The 14,503-nt window shown below is 40.3% G+C and overlaps 1 protein-coding gene across 1 annotated transcript in view; it reads right to left on the bottom strand.

The window, feature by feature from the left end:
- Positions 1-12,287, bottom strand: part of sik3 (SIK family kinase 3) — a 39,522-nt gene extending 27,235 nt beyond the window's left edge. The window contains 2 exon segments of the mRNA XM_034202794.1: positions 175-291; positions 11,997-12,287. Coding sequence (XP_034058685.1) covers positions 175-291; positions 11,997-12,287 — 408 coding nt within the window.
- Between the last annotated feature and the right edge of the window lie 2,216 nt (positions 12,288-14,503).

The raw sequence follows: 14,503 nt of genomic DNA, 5'->3' as shown, positions 1-14,503 counted from the left end.
CGCTGGAATTGCCAACAACTTGATAAAGTTAACCCATACAAAATGGTTGGTTACTTCACATCGTGCTAAATCAACACAATGTATTTGTGTCCTTTTCCTATTGGACCATGGTTCTCAGGTGGAACATGTGAGCTGAGTGCATTATCGCCTCTGTGGGTGAGTGTGGCTGTGTACCTGGTAGAGGCGGATGATGTGGGGGTGCTTCAGCAACTTCATGATTTGCACCTCTCTGAAAATCTTTTTCAGGTTCTCATCGTCCAGCTGGGTCTTATCCACTATTTTTATAGCCACCTGGAGACAGAGAGACAAGAAAAGGGATGCAGGGAGAGATAGGGGAGAAGGACAGAGGGGGAAGTGGTGAAGAGAGATGGTGAGATACAGGAGGAAACAGTGAGGGGAAGAGGTAGTATGGAAGCAAAAAGAGAGTGGAAGAGAGGTGGGAGACAAAACAAGAAAGATGTTGATCAGCTCTTGTGTTTTCAAAATAGAGGCAATACAACTTAATCCATTCACGTCAGACAGCGATTATGGGGGATGGGTCGCAGTGCCCTTGCAATATTGCTATGATGACAAAATCATAGAAGGGCAATGTGCCAAGAAAATAACCACTAAAGAGCTGAAGGGGGAATCAGACAGACTCAATTTAACATGACAACGCTTATGCCAGTAACTAACATGTAAAAACATAGAAACAGAGTTAAAAACAAGAGCAAGATGTTACGAGCAGATAATGGCAATTCTTAAGATGATGAAACTGTGTTGTTAACCAATGTGCTTGTTTGGGTAACCCGACCTGAACCCTGACCTTCAACTGCGAGCACGTCTGTTGCATAACAGCCGATCCCTGCACAATGGCTCCGGCAGGGTGGACAGTGATGCTGTGTGACAGGAGCTTTGCGCTGCCACTTAGGAATGGGTAGATTACTTTAATGACTCAATCAAGCAAAGCTAATGGGACGGCCCCAAAACACATCTTTGTCCAAAAATAGACGAGCGGGTACAGTGCGAGGCCGTGTGAAAAAATGAAAACTATGCGTCCTGTGTTGACACACACACACAGACACAAAAAGCACCTCATCTTTCCAATTATGTCGAGTGCCATCCTGAGCTCTCCCTTTCCTGATAACAGGCATGAAGAAGGTCAACTGAAGCCCGACAAGGGGTGACTTCCTGTTGCAGGCAGGAAAGGGATGTGAAGGAGAGCAAAGAGGGGCCTCCTGGGATAGGACAACACCACATCTTACAGTGGCATTGATCCAGATCAGAACGTGTCTAGCTTCCCTTCAAGGGCATTGTACAATTGGAGAACACATGTCTTATGGTAGTTTCATGGTAGTATTCATTAAAAAAATATAGTACTCCATCATGCAGGTTTCCATATCATTTTAATGGACTATTGGCCAGCCTTATGAAGTGATTAACCCACCAACGCTTTTAAAAAAAATTATTTGACGAATTGGTCAAACAAGTCATACATGAAGTCCCTGAGCATCACAACAAATACAGTTTTTTTAAACAACTCTTGCCATGTGTGTTTAAGCATGTATCTGATTGGAATGTGTGTTTATGTGGTATTTTAAGCTCTAGGAATCTAATCTTGGCTTTGGCAGTCATCCAGTTTTGTTGATGTAATCACGCCCCTCTGTATCTTCTGGAAGGTACAACAGGACATCTGGATCACACACTTTGACACCCAAATGTAGCCATCTGCACACACTGCTCATTTTAAGGACAATTAGTCCTTCTGAAACTTGGAAAGGACAATTGTACAGAAGCTAATGCAATGTCTTGATTCAAATACTTTCCTTAGTACACTGCCATGTCGTACACTGAAAACTTGCAACGTGAGATGTGTAACCCTCTAAAGAACTACAAATGTTGTCACCAAGCTAGAGGAATGCAGATGCTAAGTGGTAAGCTGTTTTCCACAAACAACCATGTGACCAGTGTACATCTCAAAGGTTGGGTTTCCAGCTTTAGCTCCAGCCAAGGTACAGTAAATATGTTGTGACTGAGAGCTTGTACTTTAGCGCCTCAGGGTGTTCAGTCTGCTTCCATGACTCTGGAATTTTCCATCAAAAAGATCTGGGTACACACACACACACACACTCCTGAGAGGCCGGCAGCAATCAGATGAAGTGTCACATAGCCCCAAAGATCACAAGACAGTGACCTCAACACAGCACCATCTCAGAGCAGCTGGTGGGCAGCGGAGGAGTCTGCACACTTTACTGTACCTTACACAACTCCCACTCAGTTCTTGCTTCACAGCACAGAGAAAAACCCGCAGCCGCTGTTGGCAACAAAAGGATCATTTCCAATAAAATATCTACTTCATACGAACTACTCGATATTTAAAGTAAAAAGTCAATATACATTCACACTATTTCAGTATAGAAATACTCTTTTACTAGTAGTGCTTCATTCTAAATTTACTTTTGTAAGATTACAAAATATTTAAAAAACAAACATAGGATACCAAGTACTATAGTGCCGTAAAAGTATTAATTCTGCTCAATTTCAGATCCATTTCAGACTAAAACAATTTATGTTGGTATTGTATTACACAAATATATCAAAGAAATATATTACATAAATATAATGTGTTCCATTACATTAATGTTGCAGCTGGCAGAGAAGGGGCTTTTTTATTTTAATTGACTGTATTTTTACAAAGAAACCTATAAAGCTTTAAACCTCACTTAAGGTAGTCAAGTGGCAAAATAATTCTCACGCCCCGCCTGATGTGTACTGATCAGATCACCTGTTTTGAGAACTTTAACACATGAAAAACAACAGCTTGTTGTTAGGAGTTTATACAAACATGTCCTCCTGTTGAACCAAATATAAGAAAGCACTGGCTGGCCAAGATACACAGTGCTGCCACAACACATGTACTGACCAGAGCAACAATGTATTTGTGAGAAAATGTAATTGCGCTACACACGTGCCCCCTATAAGGACGTGTGTGATAGGGAAGTCGGTACCACTTTACAATAAGACTACCCTTATAAAAGGAATTAGGTTGTAAACACTATTAATCCTTAAGAACCATTTATAAACCAGTTCTAACATACGTCAACACAGGCTCACTATTTGGCAAGATGACTAAGCCTTATATTGGCTACTTACGAGAATCAACTCAGTGAACAACAGATACCAAGGATCAGGGTCGGCTCCAGAACAAATCAAATGGGGGGGGCAATCATTTACCAAGGGGGGGCACACACTGCCGTCAACAACCAACACCAACGCAACTTCAATTTAAAAAAACATGCTGTAAAGTGTCTTTCACACACATTGCAGGGTGTAGTGCTATTGTATAGCGCACCTATGACTTGTGCATACATGCACGGTTGTGGCACGACCACCAAAACAGAAATATATGGACATAGGCCACCATATGAAAAGTGTGCAAATGTATTTGTATCCTATCCATGTGAACATGTTTTAGGTGGGGGGTGGACCTAACCTCCTCTAGGAGGGTCTGGGGGCATGCTCCCCCGGGAAGATTATTTTTAAAATATTGAAGTTAAATGCATCAATCTGGTGCACTTTGAGAGCAAAATGAAGAGATCTATGGATACATCTCTCAGCATCCATATGAAACAGAACTGTACACAGATTTACTTTTTCTTTATGGATATTTTACTAATCATTCCCCTTTTAAAACTGTATTCTTGTGTTACTGTCCTATAGTATTTCATACCCGTTTTTCATTTATTCTCTTATTCTTTAATAACTATAATGATCATATAAAGGTATTCCTCGCAAATACTTGTTTACATAAATGGTGACCAATCCGTTTGAGACCCACTGAGATAACCTACACTAAAGTGAACTATCTAAACACTGAGAGAGTCCTTACCTCACTGAGCTGAGGTTATACGATCCTCTCAGTCTGACAGGAGAGGACTCTCCTCCACCTTGGTGTAGAAACAGCTCTTTATATCCGTTAGCATAGCTAGCTAACCAGATGCTAACAACAACATTCCACGTTACCGCTCGCGCACTCACAAAATGCGATCGTGCCACACACACACAGAGCCGAGCTTGAATGAAACACAGAGACCCAGAAGTAGGCTACTTGTACTCTACTGTACATCATATTATTTTCGATGGCTTTACTGTATAATCAGTGTAACAGATCGCCACTGGGCTTTCATCTAAACACACAGCCACGTAATGATAACAAAACAAAGGTCGGGGGTCATTGGTCAAGCAACACACCAATCAGAGAGCAGCAGTGAGCACACCTCAGGCTGTGTTTTATATTTGTATTCTTTATTTCTGACGTATTTCACACAAAAAACCTTTAGTGGAAACGTTTTCACTGATATGATTAAAAAAAGAAAAACGGCAAAGTGGCAAGGCTTGCCCACCCTGCGTTGGGGGGGCACAGTGACTCATTTGGGGGGGCATGGCCCGCGAATGACCCCCCATGACGCCGACCCTGCCAAGGATGCTGGCTGATGAAGAAGACGAAGTAAGCCAAGTAGCCAATATAAGGCTTAGCAGTACAGATAAATGTGGGCTTACGATTTGGCAAGCAACCACTCACAGTTGCCCTGTTTATCTCATGTCTTAAAAGCTTATTACATTACATGTCATTTGTTAGACGCTTTTATCCACAGGAACACTTTGGGGTGAAGTGTCTTGCCCAGGGACGCAACGACATGCTGACTGCAGTGGGACTCGAACTTGCTACCCCCTGATTCATTATTCTTAATTTATAAAGTGTTCACAACATAATTAATAAATGAAAAACAAACTATTCGTAAACCCTTTATAAGAGTAGTCTTATTGTAAAGTGGTACCGGGAAATCTTATTGTCACCAAAGAGTTAAATAGTGTAAAAAAACATGATGCTAATTTCCAACTGTTTACATAGCAAACATCTGGCTTTTTCAATTTACGACTGAACCTAAGCCATTTGCTCGAGCACATAACATTCCCATGATTCTTGTTAGCAATCTTTCTCTCTGAAAAATAAATGTTTACATCTACTAAAATAACTATCACTCTAGTGGCCAAATTCACAAGATTGGAATTCTTTGATACATTTCTGACTGACTCCGGTCGAACTGGCAATTAGTAGAGGATAATGAAGTCTATTTCAAATTAACATCTTATTTAGAGCACCCTGCACTGATAAAGAAGGTTATTTAAAGAGTTTAAATGAAAGCTATAATGTCTAAAACTATACAGCATTAAAGTTAAAGATTTTATACATGATGTTCACAAAGCATTTGACAAATAAAGTATTTAGAGGTCCATGACTCAGCTATAATGAAGGAAAACAAATAACTGGGTCTATGCTGTAACGTCTACAGTGGGAAGCTGTGCATTTTGCATGATCATGTGTGTTCACTCACCTATTACGTCTGAGGTTAACCTTCATCAACAAGTGACACAGATTACAACACCTGTAATGCCCAGGCTTAAACTGCCTCATCATGGAGATGTGTGTTGGGGCAAGCTGCTTAAGCTACCAGAGCTAAAGCTAAGCTACAATGAAGCTTCCCCCAGAGTAATGTAGCGAGCTAAGCTACAGCAAAATGACAAAAGAAGTGTAACTGCAAAGCATTTTTTTTTTTTTATTGAACCAATATAACGTCAAGTCAATGCTGATAATAAAAAACACATTATATAATATACATCATGAAATCAAACAAATCATCATAATTGATATTGTTTATTTAGGTATCAATGAATACTTCATTTTTAACAGCAATGCAAAATCATTCACTGTACGGCAAATAAATTATTTCAACATACTTAATTTCCCTGAAGAAACTGACATATTCAATTAAGTATTATAGCGCAAGAGCACTTCAAAAGAAAACACTACCGGTTGACTGCACGGTCCACATTCCCCTCTTGACAGTGATGGTTGATTGGTGTTTACAAAGAGGAACCCAGCCCAACTCCAGTTTTGCAGTATAAACATATCCGTATACGGGTCAGTGTTTCCCACACAAACTTTTCTTATTGGTCTGATAAAACCATACCATCCATGTTCAAATAACTATTGGTGGGACGACTAACGGGACGACGGGGGGGGTGGGACCTCTCGACACGCTGCTGCTAGGGATGTCCCGATCACCTTTTTTTGCTCCCGATCCGATTCCGATCATTTGATTTTGACAATCTGCCGATACCGATTTTTCCCGATCCGATCTTTATGCAATGCATTTAGAGAGAAAAAAGGTAACAGATAACGGCTGGTCATCCAACGCGATGAATTCAGCTATCTTGGCTGTTATTTTGTTGGCCTTTTCACTGTTCTGGGGCAGTTTCTCTTTCCTTTTAAAAGTCTCTGAAAGTATCGGTTGTTCACTTGTTTCAGTGCCGTTACCCGAGTGGCCGCTGTGTACTCGTCGTGTTGTTGTTGGTGTTTGTTTCTCAGGTGGCGTATTAGATTGGTCGTGTTGAACGTAGCTCTGTTCTTTCCATCACGCGGAACCTCCTTCTTGCAAACATTGCATCTGGCTGTTACACTGCCTTCGCTTTCAATTTTATAATACTTCCAAACTCCTGACATTTTCTCTGTCCCGACTCCCGAGTCACCAGCTGAACGTAGCCTCTCGTTAGCTTACTGCTACTATTAGACACTGCGCCCACTCTGTTGCCAGATTTGAGAGAAATAAGCAACCAGGTCTGAAAACAAGCCCAAAAGAAGCAACACATACATGATGTTGTGTAACTTTAAACCAAAACTAAGTCCTCAGGATGACTTTAAGACGTGAACATGGTCATTTTTGTTTTGTAACATTAAATTAAAAAAAAAAAAATGTATAAAAAAAAAAAAAGAATTCCGATCCCCGATTTTTTTCTCCCGATTCCGATCTTTTGAAAATCACGTGATCAGCTCCGATCCCGGATCACATGATCGGATCGGGACATCTCTAGCTGCTGCCCTCTGTTCAACCGAGATTGGATCACGGGATAGGAGATGGACTGCTGTAAATGATGCATGCCATGGCACCCAGGATGTTTTTACTGTAACATCCTGGGTGCTGCTTTTTATTTTGTTATCTTGTAAGTCATTTGAGATAAGTAGACAACAAATGTAAAATATTAATCCTTTTTCATTGTTGTGCTGCCCAGTGGTACAGTATGTTTCAATCGAAGATACTAGGGAAGTGCACGGACATCTCGTTTTTTTTAGTATAGAAATGTTAAAAAATCTTCCTGCCAGATATTTTAGGGTTCACAAACATAACACATAAATAGAACATAGCTATGCCTCTTAATATCCATAAATGTTAGTGATTTATTTTTGCTGCATGAGTCAATAACAAACCAGTCTGGGTATTTAATCCCCTAGCAGTTTCAATTGATTCTCCGGAAAATGTACCATATATCACAATGTATAATGTTGCATATACCTTAATAGAGGATTGTATCGATATTACCAACTCTCAGTACACAGGCCAGTAATGAACACCATGGTGGAAGTAGCAGCATCGAGCGAAGACCTTAGCTCTTGTCCATCACAGCTGTGGTTTCTAGTTGGAGGAATAGGAACCGGCAGAGCTACAACCTTCTTCACTAATCAATCAACTCAATGTCAAACCCAAAGCACACCTGACTAATTTGGTTCCATCCAGCTTACAGTGACATAAAACACAGCATAATAATGTAATTAAAACACGCTTTTTTCATGACATACAATGAGCTCAACCAATTGCCAGCCATTTCCATTCAGAAGTGGTGGTTGAGGGCTGGAACCACCATCATCTCTATGGAAACCAGTAGGACTTCAATGGAGCGACCTTTCTCCAACTAGGAGCCTTGGCAACTCACAGTCGTCTCTGACAACAAGCAGCTCTGTGGATGATGATGACACAAAGTTGTGATTTTAAAGTGCCACAGTGTGTGCTGCCATGTACTTGTTAGTATGTGGCATGCAGAAACACACACACACACACACACTGCTGGCATCAGTCTGGGGCAGGAACGGGATAGGATGGTACTGATGAAGCATACACTGTCCTCCCTCATGTCATGTACCGGAGGACACACACACAGTCTGAGCTGTGTTCTTTTGAAGCCGACTGGCTGCAGATAAACACTACTTAGAATGCAGCAGGATATGACCAGAGGGCAAGGAGATAAGTCAAGAAGAAAAAAAAAAACAGGCTTTGTCACATTTGAATGTGTGTCTTTGAGAAACAGAGAGGGGATGCCTCATTTTAGAGAGCTGTGCGCGAGTGACTAAGGGAGTGAGTGGAATAGTTACACAGTACATTAGGCATGTTACCTAACGTTACCTTCCTACATGGCCTCTTCCTCCTGCTCATCCTTCCCTTGCATTTGAAACACTAGATAGCAAAGGGGAGAAGACAGGAAAAAGAGGAAAGGGAAAAAGCGGCTTCCCCACAGACAGACAGGTGTCGCATAGTGCCATCTTTTGCCAATACCACTCGCCTTGCTGAGGGCACAACAAAACAGAGGGCTTTTCCTAAGTGTCTTTGATCCTCAGTCAGGTCATACAAGGGCACTGACCAAACCTCAATACCTCAATCTATTTCACCCAAGTTTGCACATACGCAAACATTGCACTTTCGGAGGGGAATTCAACTGTGACTATTGCCCACAGGAAAAGATTGTTAATAAAATAACAATGCAAGTATGATACATTGTTGGTAAACAGGTACAGCACTGAAGACAGAAAGCAGGGCTGAGTGACAATGAGTCAACTACGTGACGAACAATACATCACATGCAAATATTCATCGTATTGATGGAGCCTATTATGACAGAATAAGGCTACGAAATGTACTGGTGACTGCTTAATGTAGACTAGACGAGACAAGATCACAGGGTATTTTATTTCATACTATGTGGAAATAAATCCTCAGTTTTAGCACGCAATCAGATTAATTCAGGAATCTTTAAATAAAACTTCAGGTTCTGGCGATATCAAATGTTATGCTTAGACATTCAACAAATGAATCTCAAATGATTAGTCAGTAGTAAAATATGTTTATTTCTGCCCTGCAGCCGAGTATTGCTACAAAAATCTGCAACAATAGACCTGTGCTTGTGTCGCACACTGAATATTAGCACTGAGCAAAGTTTTATCACACATGACTAATAACCATTTCTGTTATATCACATCCAGAGTATTGATCAAACATTTAATTGAGAAACCAATAAAGTGTGCAGAGAGAAACAGAATCCATTCAATAGCCAATGGTGGCATAGAATGGATGCAAACGAGCCATCTGTAATGGAATGTGGCCAGGATGTGAAATATCATTTCAAGTAAAGTGCATTGAAACAAAAGGCCACTACAGACCTGATAAATAGCCTAACAAATTGTGGTGAAGGGCGAACAGTTCTATATCTTTAGTCAACTGGAAAATAATGCTTCTAAACATATGCTTTCAACAAGCTTTATGTGATACCTAATACACAACATGTGTACACAATGAACATTCTTAAACATGCTTTCAAGGACATTTTATCATGACTTCGAGTGGTGGACATGAACAACACTGGCTTTGATCAATTTGCATCAAAGAATGGGCACAGACTTGAATACAAATAGTGTTGATGTGTACTATGCAAGCCACATTTGAAACACATGTTTTACAGTTTATTTAGTTCATAGTGTAACCAAGAAAACTTCAAGTGTTTGTCTTTGTATGAGTGTATCAATCAAAATGTTTTGACTTCTATCTCACTCTCTGGCCTTTGTCTGGAAGAGATTAACTTTCACTATTACAGCATCCACATGCAGCTTACTCGCCAACCACCATCGAAAGTGTGTGTTGTGTGTTAACAAACATATACATAAATTAGCAAATAATATAAATAATCATGTCCACTGCTGTGTGACACTGCAGGATATCATCAGCCCTATCTAACGATGGAGAGAGTTGTTAGGCTACCTTTGACTTGTCAGCATTTCTCATTGGATCATTATAAAACCTAGGCCATACAAATATCTGATGACTGATCATCATATCGATATTCTTCATGGTATCCACAGGCATCTAAAATTACACAATCCTCCAATATTCATGAGCAACTGGCGTGCTGGTTGGTGAAAAACCATAATCTGACTGTGATCCCCATTAATAGTCTACAAACAAGGACTCTCTTTCATTCTTTCTGTACATGTTCCACTGTCATTTTGTCCTCTGCCCATCTCTCACACTCAGTCAGACACAGACAGACACACACACACATCCAGGCAAGCATAAACAGGCTTACACATAAGAAAAGCGTCATAAACAGCTCATCAATCTTTCACCCTATAACACAGCTACTGTCTTTGTATAGCTTTAATGACAAACAGAAAACACTGCTCACACCTACAAGTCTGTAAATTACATTACAGTCATATCAACACAGCTACAGTCCTTCAGATACATATCCTGCAGCATTGAAAAAAAACACTACCCTGACCCAAGGGTATTTTGGCTTCATGAAACTAACTGGAAGGTTATCTGAGATGTGGAGCAAAACACACAAATGACTGTCTGCCTGTCTGTGTGTGTGTATGTCAACAAGGGCATAGAGGTAAAGCTGCACACTTGTGGGCTTGTGACACACGTACAAATAATGTTGCAGGAGTACTTTGTAAGCTTAGGCTCAGCTACCCCTCGTTTGTTTTGTGTTTAACCAAGTATCCATTACAGGGGAATTGCATTTTGATTACAATCTTCATATCATCTTCTCATGTCACTACACTAAACATATGGGCATAAGTAGAACAGATGTGTCTGATTCTGCGGTTGTCAAATGCACTTTATTACACCATCATGCAGGCCAAGAAGACATAGATGGTATCTAAAGTGTTAAGAGACGGCATACAGGCAAATAGAGCCTTTAAACATTGAGGGACTTAATCCAAAAGGTCAACAGAAAAGATAAACACTACTTAGTTAAGCAACTTCTTCCACTTGTAAGGTCCCACATTTCCCCTATCTAGAATAAAAGTCCAAATATAATGTTAACAGTCCCTTTTAAAAGCATGGGTACAATTGTAAGTTTAATGATCAGGCTTATACAATTGTAGCACTAGACCGACTTGGGGAAAACCTCAATGTAACCCACCTACTCATTAATGATAGTGCTTTGCGTGAATATAACTTGTTGATAATAGAGTCTGCAATTGAATTCGTCAATCATCCAGTATACTGCTAACAGTCGCCCACTTTATGCAAAAGCATCTACGTACACTCAAAGTGTGTGGTGGCAGTTTTCAAACCACTAATTTTGCCATGTCAATGTTTTCTTGTCCGAAAGGCCTCATAAAATGGCATCCAGTTAGTTATTGGGATATCTTAACAACACATAAAGTGGTGCACAAACTGGTTTAATTACACCGTGAAATAACGGTTGTATTATTAAGTTGTAAGAAAAGCGAAATGATCAAAGCGAATTGTAAAACTTAAAACAGCTACAGTGTCTGCATCTGCTATATGCTTGAAACAGTTGAGTGGTACTTTTACGTTGAATTTCGTGAAGTCATAATACTTGAGAAACTACGTCTTTCAACTTTAGCAGCTCTTTACTTTAGTTATCTAGCAGGATCAAGCTAACTTTTAAACGTGTGTGTTGGCAAGCCTTAAATATATCTGCATCTAGCCAAACAGCTAATTAGCTAGTAAGCTAAGCTAGCTCCTAACGTAGAGTCGGAACATTTCTGTCTCCTCTTCTCATCTTCGTCAATACCCTTCTCTCCGTCCTCTACACATACATTAACCCCAGGCCTTTTGAGCTTTACGTAAAACACACTACTACCTAATATATGTAAAACGAGATGTATCCTATGCTAATTGCGCTTGTATCCAGTAGTTAGAAGTGATGCCCCGTGTCGGATGGACCCCCCCAACAAGCAGCGGTGTCACCAAAGCTGTGTCTCCAGAGCCTGAAGGCCCCAGCGTCATCCCGACTACATGGTCGAAAAGACCGAAAATGAAATAATGACAACGCGTATATGTTCCTAGATAAAGCTCGGACATCAATGTTCTTACCTTTGCTTTGGTAATTATGTGTGTGGCTAGTTTAACAACCGCGAAATTTCCCTTGCCGATGGTCCGCTCGATTTCGTAGTGGCCCACTCGGGCTGGGGGGGGCCTGGTGGCCGAAGTGTGGCCGGGATTGGTGATGCACCCGGGGGCCGTGCTGGTGCGACCGGAGTGGCTGATACCGGAGGGTGGCTGGGCTCGGTTCTGGGAGCCCATGCCTGCGTGGGTCGGTCGGGCAGAGTGCGTAATCCCGGCCGCAGCGGACCCAGCAGCACCTCCGCTTGACACGGCCGCCATCTTCTCGCCTCTCTGCGGGAACAACAAGCAGCCTTGCGCAGCGCGCACCACGGGCACGCCCCCGCCCTGCGTCATTTTACGTGGAACGCTCCTCCGCAGCGCCCTCTCTAGGTTGTAACCGTGGCAACGATCAGCGTAACAAATGACTTCATCCACAGCAACGTATTGTGGTTGCCTTGGCGACAAAGAAGTGCGCATTATCACTCTGGTTCCCATGATTCAGTGATTCTTTACAAACTGCTGCACTGTGTATGATGATCAGTAAGGCTTTAAAGGAGTAGCCTACAGCACTCTAACGTTGAAATGACAGATACACATAATAAGGTTCAGGAAAACAGACATCATGAATATTTCTAGAAATTAATAGTTCTTCACACGTTCAAGCAGTTTGACAGACAAATTATGGCCATTCGGTGTTCGTGAACAACCTGCTATTATGAGTCAAATCTACGTATTCCTATTTGATCAAATGCTTTTGACATCTAACACTCGTATGAACAGTTCACATCAGTATAGTGTTATTAACCCTTTGACACCAAACATACATTTTACTAGTAGCCTATATTTGCCGATTTCATAGTTAAAAATAAATGATATCACTAATATGAATATGGGTATGCCTACAGCCAAGTGTGTCAGGAGCATTTATGGTCACTTAAAAACGTGAATAGACCAGAATGTATTTTTATTTATCCTGGGCAGTGCAATATAGCAGACTCTGTTGAACCTGCAGATATGAAAGGCTTTTTCTTTGCTCACAATTAAAGGCAACAATTCTTAGTTTAATACATATTCTTTTTGATTCATACACTCTCGCTTAAACACTTCTTGGGGACCATCACATAGGCCTAACTGTTTTAGTATAGGCCTATTCATTATTTTGTCCATGCTTTCAGGTTGAATTGTCCATATGAGTGTAAACTATAGCCTATTATTAAAGTCGTCTCATGTAGCATCATTATTTTTGTTTGTGTGTAATTTATTCTACAGACATATTTGTATATACATATCGTTTTTGATAGCTTCTATACAATGTGCCAACCAGTGACACACAATTAAAGAGACGCATTGAACAAACATCTTTTGGGATTTCTGCAGTTTAAATATGAGGGGAGATTGTTTGTATTTTATTCCATTCTACAGCCTCCTGACATGGTTGTAGACAGCACCACTGCATGGTAGAAAAGAGTTCCTGCATCATGTTACCCTAAACTGGATAAGACAATATAAGAGCAGAACTGGCAGCTGCCCTGCTTCCCAGGGCCCTAAACAGAATTGTGTTCAATGTAGGTGAATAGGTTTGAGATAATTGCATAAACTGACTTGTTGATTGTGTTTAGCTGAATGACGTATCTAAAAAACAGGGCCTGCATCGCCACCATTAACAATTTCGAAGAAACATGATTTATGATTATGCAGACCCAGACACAAAAAGACTGAAACATAAATAATAGGAGTACTTGGTTGTTTATAGATTTGTAAAATAATATAAGGCTGCCATTAGGCCACCTGTTGAAGACTTTGTGGAGGCAACTGGGTGCAAACAAATCACAGGGAGGAGGATCAATGTTACCTGACAGCTCATTATGGCAAAATATGGATGAAGCCAAAAATGCAAATAATGATCAGAAGCTAGGGATTTTGCTCTCTTATACAACATCACATCCCATTTGCTAATATGTATGTTACTATGTTCCTTATCATAAAGGTTAGCAAATATGTGGTAATAACATTTTATTGATCAAAATAGTAGAACAAATGGTACAATGGCTCTTTATTTATATTATGAAAAAGGCATAAGGTGCGGAACAGTCTCTAACTGTATCCAAACTCTGCTGCAGGAGATGCCACATTTCTACTTCTACTTCATGATTATCATTTCTAATTATTTCAGATCTAATAATGTTAGCTTGTCTGGGTTTAGAACTCATAAACATATATAATAATTTCAAACGTTCATTTCAGATATGACATAGGCCTACTAAAAAAAGCTGTTCACTATATATGTAAATAATTGTATTGCATGATTAACTAATATGTTGATTTGGTATAAATTAGCTGAATTGTGTATTTAAAAGTGAGTGGAGAGCTTGTAATGTTAATTAAATTAAGATGCGAAGTATTGACAAATATATAATAATATAAAATGCATTTTGTGTAGGCCTACAGGAAAAGCTGTTCACTACGGTTGTAGATAGTTGCCTAACCTGATAGGT

The sequence above is a fragment of the Gymnodraco acuticeps genome, unplaced genomic scaffold (assembly GCF_902827175.1).
Source record: "Gymnodraco acuticeps unplaced genomic scaffold, fGymAcu1.1, whole genome shotgun sequence".
Taxonomy (NCBI): Eukaryota; Metazoa; Chordata; class Actinopteri; order Perciformes; family Bathydraconidae; genus Gymnodraco; species Gymnodraco acuticeps.
Note: the sequence above shows the minus strand (reverse complement) of the source record. Positions and strands in the feature narration are given on the sequence as shown.